The sequence below is a fragment of the Mycteria americana genome, chromosome 3 (assembly GCF_035582795.1).
Source record: "Mycteria americana isolate JAX WOST 10 ecotype Jacksonville Zoo and Gardens chromosome 3, USCA_MyAme_1.0, whole genome shotgun sequence".
In the NCBI taxonomy this organism is placed as follows: Eukaryota; Metazoa; Chordata; class Aves; order Ciconiiformes; family Ciconiidae; genus Mycteria; species Mycteria americana.
This window is the reverse complement of record NC_134367.1, coordinates 919,351-938,234: the sequence shown is the minus strand read 5'-3', so window position 1 is coordinate 938,234 and position 18,884 is coordinate 919,351. Positions and strand designations below refer to the sequence as shown.

General features: G+C 45.3%; 1 protein-coding gene across 2 annotated transcripts in view; it reads left to right on the top strand.

Moving 5' to 3' along the window:
- The window catches only part of ASXL2 (ASXL transcriptional regulator 2), a 127,409-nt gene that overhangs the window by 30,783 nt on the left and 77,742 nt on the right, over positions 1-18,884 (top strand). Inside the window, exons 1-2 of one of the 2 annotated variants that reach the window (XM_075497580.1) lie at positions 1,835-1,951; positions 2,548-2,630. In XM_075497580.1, coding sequence (XP_075353695.1) covers positions 2,575-2,630 — 56 coding nt within the window. In that variant the 5' untranslated portion in view covers positions 1,835-1,951; positions 2,548-2,574. Of the gene's footprint in view, positions 1-1,834; positions 1,952-2,547; positions 2,631-18,884 lie in introns of those variants that run through there. The other variant, XM_075497579.1, reaches the window with a different exon arrangement.

Genomic DNA, 18,884 nt, shown 5'->3' with positions numbered 1-18,884 from the left:
ATGCACAGTGGCACCTTTGGTTTCAGTGACCGTGAAATCAGAGTTTAAGATCCTATGGGAAATAAAGTGAGTAGGATAAAAATGCCTGGCCTTGGCTTGTTCAGAGAACTGATACGTGGGATCCTGCAGGAATCTCCTGTAGAGCAGAGAAACCCAGGAGAGCTGGTTGATCTTCAAGAGCAACCTTCTCAGAGCACAGGTGTGGTCCATCACAATTTGCAGGAAGCCAGGCAGGTGTGGCAGGAGGACAGACTGATGGTCCTACTGAGCTCAGCTACAGGAAAAGTCCTATGGAAGGAAGACGTGGGGACAGGTTACCTGGGGGAAATACATAGAAGCATCCTGTGGGCATGCAAGGATATAATTAGAAAAGCTTTTCTTCCTTTCTGCTCTTAATAATGAGATTCTGTGGTCGAACACGGTATTAGCTTGCATTGCGGTTGTGCCTAGTGAAAAATTAATGAAATGTGTTGCTGCTCTAGGTATGAGCGAGATGGGACTTGTCAAGAGCATGTCCATGTAGTGAGAGTCAAGAGGAAAACACAGTGCCCAAGAGGAAAAATGCACACTTACATTTTTGTGTGTGAGAAATGGCAAATGCCCTGAAGCTCCTTGTTAATGGAATCACAGCACTACTTTATTTTTCTCCTAATTTGTTTTGCTAGTTGCAGTGAAAAAATTGACACCACAGGTGGAAACTGAGATGGTCTTAACTCTTCTTGCCCTCTGTGGGCTTTCAGCACACTGTGCAGAGCAAGCTTTCAGCTTTTGTTCCAAGCTAATGGGATAAAAGTATACTGAGTCTTTGGCAGTGCTGAGCGAACATCAATTAGGAGCTGATATAAATCTAAAACCTGCAGTGGTCTGACTTAAATCTCTCTTCAACCACATTAATTTTGTATCCTTTTGCTGTGGGCATCCTTAGTTACAATACAGCTAGAAATGAAGTGGAATGAGTCACTGAGGCTGATACCAGAGCGAGTGTAAACAAATCCCATTTAAATCTGTTTTAAACTCACTTTTTTCTACATGTGCTACTCTAAGAAGTCACTGAAGCTGAAATGCTGTGCTGGTGTTCAGTGCTATGCTTCAGACTAGGCTTCACTGCAGCCAGCCAGCCTTGGCAAAAGTCACATAGCAGGTCTGGAAATAGCTTAAGTTGCCTTGAAAGTCAGGCTTTAACAGAACTTACCATAACTTCACAAGAGACTTTAACATGATGAGGACATCAGCTAGGGCTTCCAAAGCTGAAGATGAGGACATCGGCTAGGGCTTCCAAAGCTGAAGATGAGGACATCAGCTAGGGCTTCCAAAGCTGAAGATGAGGACATCAGCTAGGGCTTCCAAAGCTGAAGATGAGGACATCAGCTAGGGCTTCCAAAGCTGAAGATGAGGACATCAGCTAGGGCTTCCAAAGCTGAAGACAGCGTTAAACGTAGGTCTTTGTTTCTCCAAGCAGAGAGATGCTGCAGTTCAGCCAGGTCTTTTCAAAGTCCTTTCCAAAGAGAGGTAAATCCGCAGCCATCGGGATGACTCGGTCGTTCCTGGAGGGAGTAAGGGGCGTCATTCTCATCAAAGCCCTGCAGGGGTTTAGCAGAAGTATTCTTCCCAGACGCTTCTCCCTGTATTCTGCACAGCTGTTGCAGAGAGAAATTAAAACTGGTAATTTCCTTCTGCAAAGTAGCTGGTAGGATTTTATACTTAACATACCGACGGTTTATTTTCTGGTTAAAGACATACGGCATTACTCAGGGGTTGGTGTGCTGGGCATGGGTCAAAAGCGGATGATTAAGAAGGAAACGAGGCATTTCCTGCCCATCCCCCAGCACAAATACTGCTTAAAATAGCCAAATGGTGCCTAGTAACTGGCATCTCCCTTCAGACGTCTTCAGCATCTCTCTGTCCCCTGTTGCAAATTATACTTTTGCATCTTTGCCCTCTTGAAAGGGAGGTGAGTGGCCTTGGGTGTTGGAGTGTGGGCTGGGAAGGGGTGGGGCTGTACTTGACTTAACGTAGGAAGCATTTTTGTAGACTGTATTTATGAACTTCAAGCCTGAACTGTGTGCAGAGATTTTCAAAGAACCCTAACAGTGTTAAACCCCCAGTTTCCTTTAAACTTCTTAACTACTGATCGGTTTGGTAAGTATTAGCTTCAACTTTGCAAACATTAAAGATTTGGATTTTTGGAAGTTTTATTTCTGAGGGACCTCGACAGTTCCTGAAACATTCCCGGGTGAAGCTGATGGTTGTGAAGCCACCCTGTTACTGTGGAGCATTTAATTCTCTAAGTGTTATTTAGAAGCAGTGCATTTGAAATAGTTTGGGAATTGCACTAAAATAAGTCCTTCAGACAGTCTAATGGAGTCTCTTTGCTCCTTATGTTCTCCAGATGGAAGGGGTGGCAATGAGATGCAAGGAAGCCAGTAGCTCTTCCTCAGCTGTATCCTTGGAGATGTCCAAACCATTAAATGTAGTTTTCTGTGCAGTCAAACATTAAAGTGAAGATGCAAATTAGTAACTTCCTCTCAATCTGCTTTTGCTTGCCAGGTCCTGGAGAAATATCCTAATACACCTATGAGCCATAAAGAGATCCTTCAAGTTATCCAGAAAGAAGGACTTAAAGAAATCAGGTGAGTTAAGTACCATACCAGTAAAACACATTCATACCTTGGTTCCAACTTAGCTTAGTTTACTGTTAACCCCCATCTCATAAGTATTTTGGGGACTGAAATGTTAAATACCTGCAGAATTGGAGTCTAGGTCCCATTTGCAAACAAGCTCTCAAGTCACTGGTACTGTCACCAAGAAAGCTGGATAAGGGTCACGCGTAATTTCCAGGTATGGGCTGCATGCCTTTCGTCTGCAGCTCTGCTGTAGGATAAACTAGTCCTGATCAGGTGGTTCAGACTCCAGGTACTGAAGTAAACTTAACTACTTTTTATTTCTTTTTTTTTTTTTTAAAAAAAGGCGAATAGTCAGTTTAATGGAAATGACCTAAACCAAAACTTAAAGCTCTCCAGGAAGTAAAAAAGCAGCCTCACTTACAAATCCTTATTTAGAAAACTTTATGCCTCATGCTGTTTTCTTTAGTGTTATCTGGAGTAGTGTGCGGTTCTGCTTTAGAGATCTTCCTGTTCGCCCCGAGGAGCAGGCTGAGTGTTTGGTGTGCTGGGCGAGGGAGGGCACCAACTCGGGTGATACTGGTCTGCTTTAGAAAAACTGAGCAACTCGATGACAGCTCTCGAACTGCTGTTACCGTAGCTTCATTCTTGAGTCCTTGCTCATGTGTCTTTGGTGAGATAGGGAACAATTGTCCGTTTGAAGTACAAAGTGTTTATACTTCTGTTTTCCAAGAACAAAGAAAAAGGGAGGGAAAAAGAGGATTGGATGTGCCAGTTCATCTGTTTTGGAATGGAACAGCCATGCTGAATTTGACTTAATTATGTTTTCCACTCCACTTTGGCAGTTAATACAGGAATCCATCTGCTTTGGCAGAAATATTAAAGTGCCTGAGTATAGAAATTCTGCTGTCAATAACAAGATCTTCCACTCAAGTTGTAGGCAACACGGAGGTGGCTTGCTTTTTGGAAAAGTCAGTTTATCTAAAAGTAAGGAAACCAAATATACTCATTCAGCTCTTAGGGAGGTGACAGAAGTGGGGCTTAGTTCCTGCCCTGACGCTGCACTTCGCTTTGGGGCAGTACTACATTCAGTCAGACCAAAGGTTTACCAGCCTTAGGCAGCTTCCGTATTGTGTTAAATACTGCTAATCCATCGAAGGCACCTCTGCGAACAGCAACAGCCCTTGGCAGCCCCTTGTGCGCTCCCAAGGACAGAAATGCAGTTGCCTCTACTGGAGGTCTCCCTGATGGCAAAGCACAAGTCCAGCAAACATCCAGGCACTTAGACGTGGTAAACCTTTTTAGCAGTTCAGAGTGCTCTCTTTGGGACAGAGCCTTAGGCAGGAGCTCAGACGGGGTGTGGAAGATCCAGGCTCTGGCTGGCCAGGCCAGATTTTGGACCGAACAGTCAAAAAAAACCAGAACAGAAATGCCATGCTGCCAGATGGTCTTTCTCAACCTCAAGTCCTTCTTTTGGAGTTGATTTGGGGATTTAGCCTGAGCTGATAGTAAGTTGTTTTCCTCTCTAAAAGAGCTGCTGCTGAGCATCAGGACAGCACAAACTCCTCGGTATCTTAAATCCCAAGAGATGTTTGTGGGAGCAGTCAGATGTGAAACTGGATTTCTCTAGTTCAACTATCCACCTTACTGACTTAGCCACACTTGGATGCAATGTAGTGGCCTTTTCCCTTAAATGTTAGATTGATGTAATAAAGCTTTATTTAGGTTAAGACCTAAAAGGTTGTCAGTTCTTAAGCAATTCAATTGCAGCTAGTGCCAGTAATGTGTTTGGGCTGGATTGGGCTTCTGATAAGCCATAACCTGTGGCACAATGGGCTTAACACAAATCAGCATTTATTGGAGGAAGAATCATGTTAGAGAAAGTATAAAAGCTGTCAGATGAGCATGTTGAGTTCACCACATTGAGTCCTCTTATGTGGAGGTTCTGGCAGGAAACCACGGCAAAGCCTTTGGCAGCAGATTGCAGCGATTTCCCTGTACTCGGTTGCCCTGAGACAGAGGCAGCTGCAAGAGCCTTAGTTTGGTAAAATGGTTTATATGTTTGCAGGCCAGGCGTGGGCTCTCCTGTTAGCATGTGTCTCAAGGCATTTGAGTCTTGATTTGTTTCTCAATGCAATTTGTTTTTAAGAAACAAAATTGCAGATTTCTTTGGTAGTAAACTATTTCCACAAGCCACATAGTCTTTAAACTCTGTCAGTTTTGATTTAGTGTGTTTGTTGTTTTTTTTAATTCAGCATCTATTGCCTCAAATCCTTAGATATATCTAAATTTTTAAAATATCTGATTTCCAGAAAGAAAATAGTTTTACAAGTGACAAATGACTTTCCTACAGATGTGCTGAAATGAGGCAGAGAACGGGGAGCCCAGCTAGTGTCCAGCAGTCATTTTTCTGTCTGGCCGCGCAGCCAGTCCATCTCCCTTTGGCTCTAACGACTCCTGGCGTGCGCTGCCGCCTGGCCAACTGCTTGGGAGGCAGCTTGAGGGCACGTTGAAAGAGTTTAGAGGGCTCGAAGCGCTGGTGCTGGTGTAGAGGACTTGGAATTGCGGGGAAGGAGGGTGGCAGTTGAGATAAGTGTGAATGAAACAGGAACAGTGATCTCTGCTATGGGCGGGACAAGCTGACTATTTTTTTGGACAAGTCTAGGTCTTTAAGATGGGTTTTCTTGTAGCAATACAGAAACCTTGGCTGATACTGGCCAATTATCTAATGTGTATTTATAATTTTATCCTACTACTCAAACAAGCAATTTTAATTATGAGATTTTTAAAGGTCAACCCAGGACCTGTACTCTGAGGTGTCAGTTTTGGAGACCTAAGGCATCCTGAAGCCAGAACTATACTTTTCAAGTGATCTGTCATCCTAATTTTCTCAACTTGCCTGTTTTGACAGGCTGCCCTAATCCTATGAGATCCTTTCCTACCTACAGGTCAGTGCTTGCAAATTGCAAAAATAAAATACACGTGGATAAACACTTGTCGAATTGGCAGCGTAACCGTATCTGGCTCTAAGATTTGTCCAACTTCCCATATTGCCTTATCTCCGATGGCAACGTAGCTTGGGGAAGTCTGAGCAAGTTGTAACACTTAGACTTTCAAATGAGGCTTTGAAGGTGCGTGGGATAATGGTGTTAACCCAAGCAACACCCGCTGTGAAAGTTCCCTAAACTTGAATGCATGGGATAGATGGGCACCAAGAGCTAGCAACAGAGAATCACATTTGTTTGATAAGTAGCTTTTAAAATCAAAATTGTTAACTTGTCATCGGATTTCATTAATCTCCTTGGGTATGTTAAAATCAGTGTAAGAGTATCTGAAGAGTTAGCATCTTTCAAAGATATCTTTCATAGCTTTTTCTCTTAATAGCCATGAATGTTTTATTTTTCTTGGATTTTTATAGGGGACACTGTGTAAAATACAAGCTTGTGAACCTCTGTCCAAACACAGGGGCTTTTTTGCCTAAATACTAATTAAGCAAGGAAGTACATCTAAACACTAGCTCAATCTGGTGAGAAATGAAACCACATGTGGTACTCTGGCTACTTTTATTCCAAGTATTCATGGAATTTCTAACATAAAGAAACCAAAACAAACTCTTAAACCACTTTGGGGGAAGAAAAAAGTATAGAAGCCAAAGTCCACTTTTCACCAGTCGTATTTGGGCTAGAGATAAGTGTGTCACGAACAGTTTGGTTTCAAGTTTTACCTGCCCTCCAGGCAGTGGCTAATTTATGCTTCTCATTGGCAAGTCGGTCCTTCCAAATTCCTTGCAAGATGCTCTGCAGGTCCAGCTCAGAGCACCCGTAAGGAGGTGACTTGCTTCCTGACAAGGAGATGGCTGTGTGAACAGGGCTGGAGCTGCTCGCTCTGGCGCTTGTATAAAGGAGCTGCCAGCACTGTAACTTCAGGCTTCCATAAGGTTTCTTAACTGGTTTCCTATATTTCTTCCTATTTTGCTAGCTGCAAATCAGAAGCCCGCTGTATTTCTGTGGTTAGCTTGTCCTCTGTGAGTCTGGTAGTGTGAACAGTCTGTCTTCCTGAGCGATGAGAACGACAGTGATACCGATTGCCCTCATCTGGAAGGAAAACCCTGGGCTTTTAGCTTCTGCGTAGTTCTGAGCCGTGTCGCATTTGTGTTACTCCTCCAGTAGCTTGTGTGCTATGAAATGAGGATCTTGCCTGTGTGGGAAAACTCTATACTTGGTCACTCTCTTGCAAGAGGAGAGGGGATGAACTTAAAAGGCAAACAGCTCTCTTGTTGATTTGTCTTAGGCTTAGGAGCAAAAGTCAGGCTGGAGTCTGGACTTAGGTGATAACTGTAGGAAGAGGGAAGCTGCTTACTGCTAGAGGATATTCTTGCATCTCGGATTGAGTTAAGGACCAACGAAGTGATCTCTCCTTGTTCTTGGCAGAAGGCTTTGCCACTAAAATATTTCCCAGCTGTTCTTCAGTACTTTGATTTCCTTATCTTCTGCTGCAGAGCTAGGAGATAAGATGGGGTGGGGGGAGCTAAGTTGCATGCTCCTCCATGCCTTGGTTCTCAGGGCGGTTGTTCCTTCAACAGCTTGATGCTAGGAAATTCTTCCTCCAACATAACTCCCCTCCAAAAAATGAACAAACCTGACCCTCCCCTCCCCCCACAGGGTAGGGGTGGAAGTGGGGCTTTCAAAAGGATGCAGGGTTCTTAAATTATTTTGGAAAGGATGATGTTCGTATTGGATCCCACTGACACTGGGTCTGAGGACAGATTATCTCTTACAAAGGTTCCCCTCCCTATTAAAAGCTGCTAGACTTTCCTCATTGTAAAAGCTGTTCTTTAAAGCCATGATGAGCCTACAATAAAAGGCTCTCCCAAGGGAAAAAAATCTCATAGGTGAAGAGAATTAAATTGATAACCAGTGAAAAACATATTTCTCATTTCTCTATCCTAAAAAATATTAGGAAAATGGAAAAACTGAAACTATCCAACAATGGAAGAGATGTGCATCCTGTGTCTGGCAGATAGCAGGCAAGCCTCTTGCTGCTGGCTAGCTGTGTTGCGCGTGGAGTCCAAGCCATGCTCTTCCCCCTGCCTGGAAGGGCAGCTGTACAAAACTCAGCATGAAGATTTGCTGGTCTGAGTCTACTGTGAGACTGCAAATCTTGGATTTGAGTCCACTAATACAGTTTTACCTCCCAAAAAGCAGATTTATGATAACTCACTTCCTCTGCAGATTCTCCAGTTCTTAAGTGTTTTCACAAGTCCAGAGGATATTAAGTGTAGGCTGAATCCTTCAGGAAACTCCATAATGGCTCTGGACACTTATTTGCTTTCAAGAAATTAAGAATTTTCATCAGCTGTCTGATTCTGGTCATGACCTTATCGTTGAAGAACATATATAGGCCATTGTCCACCTTTTACATGTGCTTGAGTAATATACAGAATGATCTTGGTAGAATATTTGGTAGTCCATTTGATAATTTCTTGTGGAGTAAGCATGTCCAGAGTTTTGCCTTCATCCTTGATGTCGATAGTCAAAACGCTAAGGAAACAACTTCTTGCTATGCAGTCTGCTTGCTGTCTCATTTTAATGAATATCACAGAATTATAGAATCATTAGGTTGGAAAAGGCCTTTAAGATAGAGTCCAGCCTTTAACCTAACACTGCCAAATCTACCACTAAACCATGTCCCTGAGCACCTCATCCAAATGTCTTCTAAATACCTCCAGGGATGGTGACTCCACCACTTCCTTGGGCAGCCTGTTCCAGTGCTGGACAACCCTTTCGGTGAAGTAAAATTTCCCAATATCCAGTCTAAACCTCCCCTGGCGCAACTTGAGGCCATTTCCTCTTGTCCTATCACTTGTTACCTGGGAGAAGAGACCGACCCCACCTCTCTACACCCTCCTTTCAGGCAGCTGTAGAGAGCGATGAGGTCTCCCCTCAGCCTCCTTTTCTCCAGGCTCAACAACCCCAGTCCCTCAGCCGCTCCCCATCAGCCTTGTGCTCCAGACCCTTCCCCAGCTCCGTTGCCCTTCTCTGGACACGCTCCAGCCCCTCCATGTCTCTCTGGGAGTGAGGGGCCCAACACTGAACACAGCATTCGAGGTGCGGCCTCACCAGTGCCGAGTGCAGGGGCACGATCACTGCCCTAGTCCTGCTGGCCACGCTATTCCTGACACAAGCCAGGATGCTGTTGGCCTTCTTGGCCACCTGGGCACACTGCTGGCTCATATTCAGGTGGCTGTCGACCAACACCCCCAGGTCCTTTTCCACCAGGCAGCTTTCCAGCCACTCTTCCCCAAGCCTGCAGCGTTGCGTGGGGTTGCTGTGACCCAAGTGCAGGACCTGGCACTTGGCCTTGTTGAATCTTGTACAATTTGCCCCAGCCCATTGACCCAGCCTGTCCAGGTCCCTCTGCAGAGCTTCCTACCCTCAAGAGATCAACACTCCCGCACAACTTGGTGTCATCTGCAAACTGACTGAGGGTGCACTCGATCCCTTCGTCCAGATCACTGATAAAGACATTAAACAGGACTGGCCCCAACACAGAGCCCTGGGGACACCGCTTGTGAAACTGGAGTAAACTCCCTTCACCACAACTCTTTGGGCCTGGCCATCCAGCCAGTGTTTTACCCAGCAAAGCATACACCTGTCCAAGCTGCCAGCAGCCAGTTTCTCCAGGAGAATGCTGTGGGAACTGGTGTCAAAGGCTTTACTGAAGTCTAGATAGACAACATCCACAGCCTTGCCCTCATCCACTGAGCGGGTAACCTTGTCATAGAAGAAGATCAGGTTGGTCAAGCAGGACCTGCCTTTCCTAAACCCATGCTGACTGGGTCTGATCACCTGGTTGTCCTGTACATGCTGCGTGATGGCACTCAAGATGATCTGCTCCATAACCTTCCCCAGCACCGAGGTCAGGCTGACAGGCCTGTAGTTCCCCGGATCCTCCTTCTGACCCTTCTCGTGCATTGGCAACTTGTCTGTATGTTGAGTAAGACTTATTTTTACTGATGAGCTAACTGTTACTAAGAGCTCAAATTTTGACAAAGGAACTTGGCGTAGGTCAGAGCAACCTTCATGGTATTGCTCTTAAAATGGCTTCAGGCCACTTGACATGCTGATGAGCTCATCTGTAGTGTTTTCTCAGTGTCCTCTGATCATCTGAGCTTGTGGCTGAAGCATAGCATCCTTGAGAGGAGACTTGGGTTTCTATAGTTTTCTCTGACCTTGGCTAACCACGTACCTTCTTGAATACAAATTAAGAACACAATAAATTTTTTGTAGTGGCAAAGACTGTGCTATGTGGCATCTTCATGTCATCTGAGCAGGCTTTTCTGCACATGCGTTGTGTAGACAAGCCGGTCCTCTGTACAGGACATGTTTGAAGACGTGGGCAACAAGTGCTCTACACTGTGGGTCTTGTCCTCAAGGGAACTGCGGGGAAAAAACTTCCTTTCAGTTTGTCACCTGTGCCCGCATAGTCTTCCCTAAAGGCCTCTGCCTCTGTCTGCGTTGAGGACAAGATGAATTATTTTGGTGACAGCAGCTGCTGCCTCGGCATCACGGCCCCTCACCTGCCTTGTCCTGCAGGACCCTGTTGGGAGGGGATGCTGGAAGGAGTTGTCCTTCCAGCCATCGAGGGTTGGCAGGCAGCGGATTTGGCATGCTTGGTTTGTTTACGGTGTTAATTTATTCAAATAAAGCTTTTCACAACTTCTTAAAATAATTTGCCTGGTGATAGCTGCGGCATCCCACAGTGTGTTACCTGACCTCCTCAATGTTTGCCAAAAAACCACCTTTCTATGTAGACTGGTCTAGAGTATTTGAAACTACTCGTTGCTCTGGCAGTCCCTCATTAACCACATCAGGAGACTTCTGCTTGAGCTCTTTGTATGACAGTACATTTAAAAGCTGCTATATCCAAAACCGCTTTTCATAATCTGGTGGTTGGCATTTCTGGTGAGCATTCACTTCTATCAGTAGCTTCTATAACATGGAGCCAGCCTCTTCATGGAGGTACACAGTGCCGGATGAGAGGCAATGAGCGCAAATTGCAAGATGGGAAATTCTGATAAGGTGTTTTCTGAGGGGAAAAATTTTTTTCACCATAAGGGTGATAAAACACTAGAGCAGGACTGGGGGGGTTGTGCAGCCCCACTTCTGAAGATATTGAGTTGGACTGGACAAAGCCTCAAGATACCTGATGTGGTTGCTCCTGCCTTGAGCTGGAGGTTGGACTGGTGACCTCCAGGGGTTCCTCCCCATCTAAATGACTCTAAGTCATGGTTCCCAGCCTCACGTTCCCTACCAAAGTGGCCTTTTGGCTTCAGTGCCTCTTGTAAGATTGTGAGTCTCTGCAATACCTGAAAGCCTTACTAGGCTTATTTGTGGACAGGGAGTGCAGTTAAACGGGTTGCTTCTAGCGTGCAGCTGGGGGACGGTATGTCAAACAGGTCGTACGCTGTTAGTACAAAACAGCTTTGGTTTTCCCCCTCTCTGGGTGTGAAGTTGCAAATTATGAGCTGGCTTGGAAGGTGCTGTTGCTAGCTGAAGCCATCAGCTGACAAACATTTAAATAAGTTTACCCATTCTTTAATCCACAGCTTCTTTAAAGGTAATCTTCAAACGGGCTGGAACACCTTGAGTTCATGTCTCATGGGTTTGATATTGCTAATGTCGAGTGTGTATGGGGGGGACAGGACAGGGGCACTTGCGCTTCTTATTTAAGGACCACCAGGGTTGGGTTACCTCAAATCTCTCTGTCTAGTTAGATTTTTTTTTTTATTATTCTGCTGGAAGATGGGTATTATAAAATGTCTATAAAAGTATTACTAACCTTTTGGGGTTGTCACGAGCAGGACTTCTTACTCACAGCTGGGATTCTGGGGCTCTTTCCCAATGCTTTACCAAAGGAGAATTTGTTGGAAGCAGCTGCCCTAGGGCCAGCCTTACAGGCACGGGCCTTGTAACTGCCAGACTCTTCCTCAGCTTTGCTCGGTTGATTGCTGGGAGCCTTCAGGAGAAGGGGCTGGCAGCAGCGAAGGCCAATAAATGCTGGTGCAGGAAGTTCTTGCAGTCTTTTCCCTTTAGTCAGCTGAAAGTTGGATTTGGCTTTTTCTGGGGAAGATAAACAGTTGTCAACTTACGCTTTTAACTGAAGACCACCAGAACATGATCTTCTCTGAGACCTTCACGATGTCTTTACATCTAAGTGGAATTTGTGTGTGAAGTCTCTGGTGTAAGGTACAGGTTAAAGCTATTTGTGGTCAAACGGCTGTCAAGTATTAGTCATTGTGACAGTTACAGATTAATATTTAAGGAGCTTAGCGGTCTGTTTGGTGAGTGTCTCTTCTGGATGCTCGTGACTATCCCACTGTTCATGATTTTTTGCCCTGAACCAGGCAGGGGCTCCCCACCAGGACTTTTCCTGAAGTGAGGAAAAGCTGGAGATGCAACTTCTGCCCCTTGACCACCACCAGCTCCAGGCCACCTTGTCTTTTCGTTCCGTGTCACCAACCTTTGTCTGCAGATAGTGCCCGTACTTCATCAGGAGCCTGGTTTGTCCCCTTGTAGACCACAGAATGAAAAGCTGATCCTGAGGGACACCACGGGTCTGGTAAAACCGCACAGGGCTTGTTTCTTTTTTGCTTCATTAGCATTAATTCAACTAAAAGCTGAAGTAGCCACAGGTTTCTGTACCTCTCAGTGTCTGCAAAAACAGGGAGATAAGTTAGTGGATGCCGTAAATAATACATGTAGGGGAAAATGTTGGTTTGAAAAATAGTAGTTCAAAGAGAATCGTTATATAGAAAGACCATGTTGTTACCATTAGCAGGGAGCGTTAAATACCTTCATGATATGTAGCAGAAACTCTGACTAGGTGACTGTTCCCATATCAAATCCATAACTAAGAAAATATTCCACTTCTCTAATCCTAACTGAGACTGCGGTAGTAGCAGTTTTTGCTGTCTTCTCAAAATAAAATTACGCATCAGTTTTCATCATGTGGAAGAGTATATTAGCTGTTGCAAGGAGAAATGTGGGGTGTAATAACTCTGCTGATGAACACTGCAGGAATCTAACAGGTTGACCTGCTCCTCTAGAAAACACTAGAGACGAGGTCTCAAAAAATACCTAGATTTAGGATTTATCTTCAGTATGAACTGGCTTGTGGTTCTGTAGCAGAAATACAAAGGGGGGGAACCCAAAAACTTTGCATTTTTAACTCTGTGCCCCAAAAGCCTTAGAGGAAGGTACTTCTATTTGGATTCCTCCTTTAAAATCAGAAAATGCTAGTTTCTGCATAGTCCCTCAAGGATGTGAACAGCACACAAACATGTTTATCTGTGGACACTGTGCTGCCAACCCAAAGGTATGGCTTACGCCTGTACACCATGTCTAAGAAGGTCAGATGACTTCTACAAGGGTTTTTAATCTTATCCAGGACTCAGCGTGTGGTATCAGAGTCTACTGATGTTCCCACAGGTCAAATTCAGTTGTCATGATAGACCGTTAATTAAAGCTGTAAATAAGGTCCAACTTCAGTGTGTGCCGAAGAGCTTTATGGTGTCCTCCAGGCTGATCTCCATCCACGAGTGCCGCCTCTGCCCTCCGTTACACTACGGTGTAAGTGCGGCTCCACCTGAACTCGCCGTGATCGCCGGCTGCCCTCGTGTTGTTTTGATCTTGCACAAATTCCCATGAACTTCAAGTGCTGGTGTCTTCAAATTGGCTTGATAGCATGAAACGTTTTACCTGCCCCCAGCCCCACTACTGTGGAAATATTTAAATGAGGCCAGTGGTGTATTAGTTTGCATTATTAATGACCTGGCGAGACCACGGCTTACCGGGGGAGGTGACGAAGCGGTACGTGCTCCTTCCTGCACCATAACTGTTGGCTTCGTTAAACTGCTAGCAGCCTCTCCTCTGGGTCGCAGGGCTGCTGTCTTACCCAGCGCTGTGCGTAGTGCTGAGGGTGCGTGAAAGAATAAGTCAATTCCATTCCTATACCGCGCTCTGTCTGCGTGTGAGATTTCCAAAGGGTCTGCTCCACCTGACTGCTATGAAAGGTTCCTCAACTGGGGAAGGTTGACAGTGATGCATCGGGGGGTTGCCTGGGGTGGGGAGCTGTATGCCAGCTTCTTTGAAAACAGACTGAAAAAGTCTGACAGGTCTACATCTTCCTCCCCCGTGCCTGCTTGATACAACCTGGTCTTAGTATTACTGCAGGTCTGCCCGCAACGTTTAAAATTTGGTTCTGGTGGATGGGGGGAGGGCTCGTATTAATGATTAGCCAATTGTTTTGCTCAAGTTCTTAAAGGGGTGTTTCTCTCCTTTTTTTGGGTTGCACTCCAACTCCAGAAGGTAAGAACCACTGCTGATTGTTCTAAAGCTACTCTTCTCTATTAACGCAAGCTGCAAAAGCCTTAATTAAAAGAGCAACTGCTTGTTTCACACAGACTTAGAAACCAAGTAATGGTAGTATATCTGGTGTTAATGCTTCTGTTACCTTCACCTACCTTTCCTGCATGCCGTTTGCATTAGCGCTCCAGTGCGATGCAAACTTGAAGTCTTAATGTTTGTAAAGTCTGTGGAAAATGTCAGGCTAATAGCATGTGAATGCTTAGTGTCTTACAAATTAACCCTGCTGTCTGCAAACCTGAATTTGTGGGGAGGGGGGTGCTTGATTTGCATGATGTATGTTTGTGCATCTTTTGTCTTGGGGACGTTTGGCACTGCATATTGGGTGCAGCAAAATATAACACGTAAAATAAGCTGCTTTTCTAAATCATACATTTGTTTAACCAGCTCAAAGTTGGTACAGTGGTGTCTGCTTACAATATCTCTCTGCTCTGACACTTCCGTAGATCTGAAACTGTTGTTTTTTAAAAACGTTGTATTTTAATACACTAATAAACAAAAGGCTATTTGTGTGAATGCCTGATTCAAATGGAAAGTGGGGAAGAAGGGGATGCTCAGAAGAACAAAATGGGAAAAACCCTCACCCTTAACCACAGCCCAGCCCATTTGGGCATTTTTATCCGGTTACGTCAACTTGCGGTGGCGATGTGAAATGAAGACACTCGCTGTTGGATGCGCTTTATATTAAGCTTCCATTTAGAGCAGAAGGCAATAATTAACTCTTCCCTGGTGTCGAGGTTGCTGAGTGCCGTGGCACCTAGCCGGTGTGAAACCAGTGAGTTCCGCGTGGTGTTTCTGTGCCCAGCAGCATCAGCAGCTGCTCCTCTGTCTGCAGGGTCCCCTGGAGCCCTACGGTGGGGGTCCTGCTCTGCAGGGGGTCCCGAGGTCTGCTGGGTCCGCCACGCTGAAGACCGTGCTGTTGTGCACACAGAGAAATACTGTACTATCTGCTAACCTAATTAAAAAAGGGAGCTTCAAGATAAAGTAGCCTTTTGATAGATAAATACACCTTGCCTGATGCTCTGAGGGCAAGGTTTTTAAGTTCAAATACATCACGACTGAAAAATTTCAATCCAGTGTCCTATCCACACGTGACCGAACAAAAGTGATTTGGTGACACTTGGTTTTCAAATCGGAAATCGTCAGCTCGGTCCCTGAGGTCTCGGGAGCCAGGCTGATGGGAAGGGATCCTGCGGTGGGATTGCACGTGTGGGAAGAAATCCTCCACCTCCTTCCTGCCCTCCAACAGGCGGCTGCTCGGGGCAGAGTCCTCGCCTTAACCTTGTGTACGTTTACCGCTCTCAAACCCCTTCTTCCTGCTGAGTCTGAAGGAGCCTTGAATTTAATGCGGAGTTTTAAGTGCCATGATTTAAGGATGGCTTAAATTTGGCAGTTCTCAGAAGGAAAATTTGGTATGTACGTGTCTGAAACGTCAAGTAGCTTAGAGAAATTCTTGGAGGGGCAGGAGCTCAGAATATGTATTTCTTCTTATGCCATTGACTGGCCTTACAACTGCCTCTTAACTACAAAAATTACTATGACGCTGTTTTAGCCCTTTCAGCAATCCCATAAAATAGGTAAAGAATGGGCCCGTTCTGCAGGCAGAGGGACTGTCACTTGCTGTTGATCACTTTGAGATCAATTTTCTGATATATTAGTGAAATGGAAGTGCCAATATGAAAAATGTTAATTTTCAAAGTAGATGTTTAGAAGCTACCAAACCCCCTTGTTTAGTCAGCAATGTAAAAAATATAGTTTATGTAGCAGTCATAGGCTTGTCAGTATAAACAGGTTTATAAGTTCCAGTAAACCTGTTAAACTGGTTGTTTTTAACTGGGAAGTCAGTGTTAGAGGGGAATAACTACTAAACCACCATTTTCAGTGGAAAGCAGCACTGCTGAGCACAGCAGTAGCAGAACGGCTGGGAACTGAATTTGTAACTGAAATAGCCACTTCACTGGCACTTAATACTTGCCCCGACGCAGCACGCTTGAAATGGTTCAGGCAGAGGCTTACGAAGTACCACGCTTTCGGCTGACAAAATAAGTATATTTAAGACCCTGCTGTCGAAGGTGCTGTGTGGCTAAAAAGTCGGTGCCTGCTCCGATAGTCGGAGTTTAAGAACATGTATCTGCTCAGCCTGTTCACTGGGTGGTCCCCGGTAAGTATTGATGGGTGCTCGCTTGTATCGGACCTCTCTTAAACGGCATCTGTAGATGAAAGTATTCTTGATGCTGTGGTTTAAAACCTCTGTCAGCACTTAAATCATTTTGTCTGCTTTTGATAAAGGTAGCGTTGAATGGGTGGATGGGTTACTCCCTAGTTTTTCTCAAGCTGAAATGTACTGCGGGTGAGGGTAACGCAATAAGGTGTGGGAAAGTGAAAGGATTTAAAACTTCAAACAGTGAACAAACCGGTGTTTCCCAGTTTTTGTGAAGAAGATCCTAGGTCTAGGCACGAGAGCTTGGATTACGACCCTTGCGCTGGCACCGTGAGTCCCGTTTGTGCTGCGTTTGCTGCCAGTATGTCGGCAGGTTTACGGAAAGGCCACGCTGTGTTTAGCTCTCTGAGAAGTAAAAGCTAGGAAGTTTCAGTATGCGCTTGTAACGCTATGGAAACCAAGTTAATCCTGGTAAACGTTGTTGTCGTTACGCTTGCATCTTCTAAAACTGTTGTAAATATATTTTTGTACTTTACTGCAAGCTCATTTCAATGAATGAAGCCTATAGTTGACCGCGTCAGCTGAATTCATCAGCCCAAGGAACTCGGTTCTGATCCGAACCGTCTCAAGAAGCGTTGCTCAGCTGAGATGTGAGCCAGTATAGACAAAGGGATGTTCACCTTGATTTTCCCAAGGGTGCTGTTTATTTGTCAGTGGGCTGGCGCTGAGCACTGGGTAGTTGATAAAGGTGGGCATCCCGTTTATCGCAGTAGTTAAGATAGATTTGCTTCTTTGCTGTAGCTGTCAGCTAACATGCTATTCCCTATTGGAATAAAAAGTTCAGATAATACACTGCTGTGAGTGCATAAATGAAAATACAACTCAAAATCCTTTCCACTCACAGAAGCACAAACGCAGCTCGTGTATGCGTGCACCTAAAATGTGAAATTCTGAAAACCATTTGCATGGGAACAGCAGCAGCGTGCTGCTGACTGCCTTAGCCCCAGATCGCTCCCCCAGTTGTGTTTGGAGCGGTATTCTTGCCATCACGGTGAACTGCGGTAGGAGTGCTTTTGCTGAAGTTTTTGTCAAAAATGACTGTTAGAAGCATTAGCTGAGGCACCGGTAACTTTCTGGAGGTGGAGGATGTCCGAGTCTATTTTCTACATCAGGAATTTATCCTGTTTTCATCAGGAAAATGCTTTATGTTGTCAGGAAAGTGGCCTGATGAAACAGAAGTACATTGCTGACGTGCACTACTGAAATATCTGACTATATTTGAAAAGGGCTTGCATTACCTGACAGTCGGATAAAGTTACAATATCTTGATTGTCCACGTAATCTATTTTCAGTGCATAAATGAGGTTCAGGATGAAAACAGTCCCGGTAGGTCTAGGGGCTGTGGGGATGAGCCCCTCTAGTGTTGGCACGAGCCAAGTTACAAGGGAGGCAGGGTCTGGAAAACTTGGGTTTTGCTCTTCCCCTCACTGAAGCAGGGAATAAAGCAGGAGCTGAAAGCGGCCGCCCCAGCTCGCCGGCGGCCGGAGCAGCGTGTGCACGAACCAGCTCAAGCCGAAGCTTTCCCTAGGCAGAGACCGAGCTGTGAACCCCCTACCAGCTCTTCACAAAATCTGCCGGCTCAGGAATTCTTATCCTACCTCTCAACTATGCGTAAGCCTAATGGGAAATAGTGTTTTTCACACTATTTGTTAGTACGTGTGATGTCAAAATACTTATCTGGGTTGAAAAACTTGCTGGAATGAGCACTGGAACTCTGCTTAATTAGCTGTAAAAAGACAGGGTGTGACGTAACGTTCTAATTTTAGTAAAACATCATGTCTGACTCTTCGTCCAGGAGCTAGTTCCTGGGGGAAACCCTAGCAGTTCAGTAAAAGCCGAAGCGTGCCCTGCTAGGCGAAGCTTCTTAATTCAAGCGCATTGGTTTCTATAAAACGCTTCTAGCTGGGTGCCATAAAACTGAGTTTGGAGTTGTACCCGCTGCTTTGTTAAACAGTGTGCATCGCATCCCAGATAAGAACATCGCAAACCAGATTAGTAGGAGAAAATGCAGTTTTGATTCGGAAGCCTTCCCTTGTTCCCCAAACCAAACCAAAGCCCCCAGCCCCGCACCCTATGTGTAGTATCGAAGGAGGGCCTGGAGGGGTTGGAGGGTGCTCTGCTGCTTGCGTTCAAATTCAGCCTCTGTTCCTGAACTGCTAGGGTAGGAAATAGCTGTGCTTTCGTAGCCATTTGCACCAAGTGGCCGGCATCTGGGCAAATATTTGGACCTTGCATTTAATTATGAGAGCGAGATCCCCTTGCTGCCCGCCGCCTCTCTGTGGCAGCCGTCGCTAATCCTGGGTGAAAACAGGGCAGTCTGTAAGAACGGGGGAACGCAGAAATTTAACGCGATGGGAGAAGTAATAATTGGTCTTAGCTCATTTTGGAAGATTCTTAATTAAATAATGAAATGAAAGCAGCCCTACAGGGAGAGGGGGCAGGAGGGGCAAAGCAGCCTCTGGGTCTGTGAGCATTAGCTGTGGGAAGGGGATGGAGGGGAGCTGGCGGAAGGGACGATGCTTGTCCAGGTTTCTTCGGAAGAATTTGATGTTAACAAGTGTGGATACACCTTTCTTCTTTCTCCTTCCACCATAACTGTGCACACGCTGTCTGTCC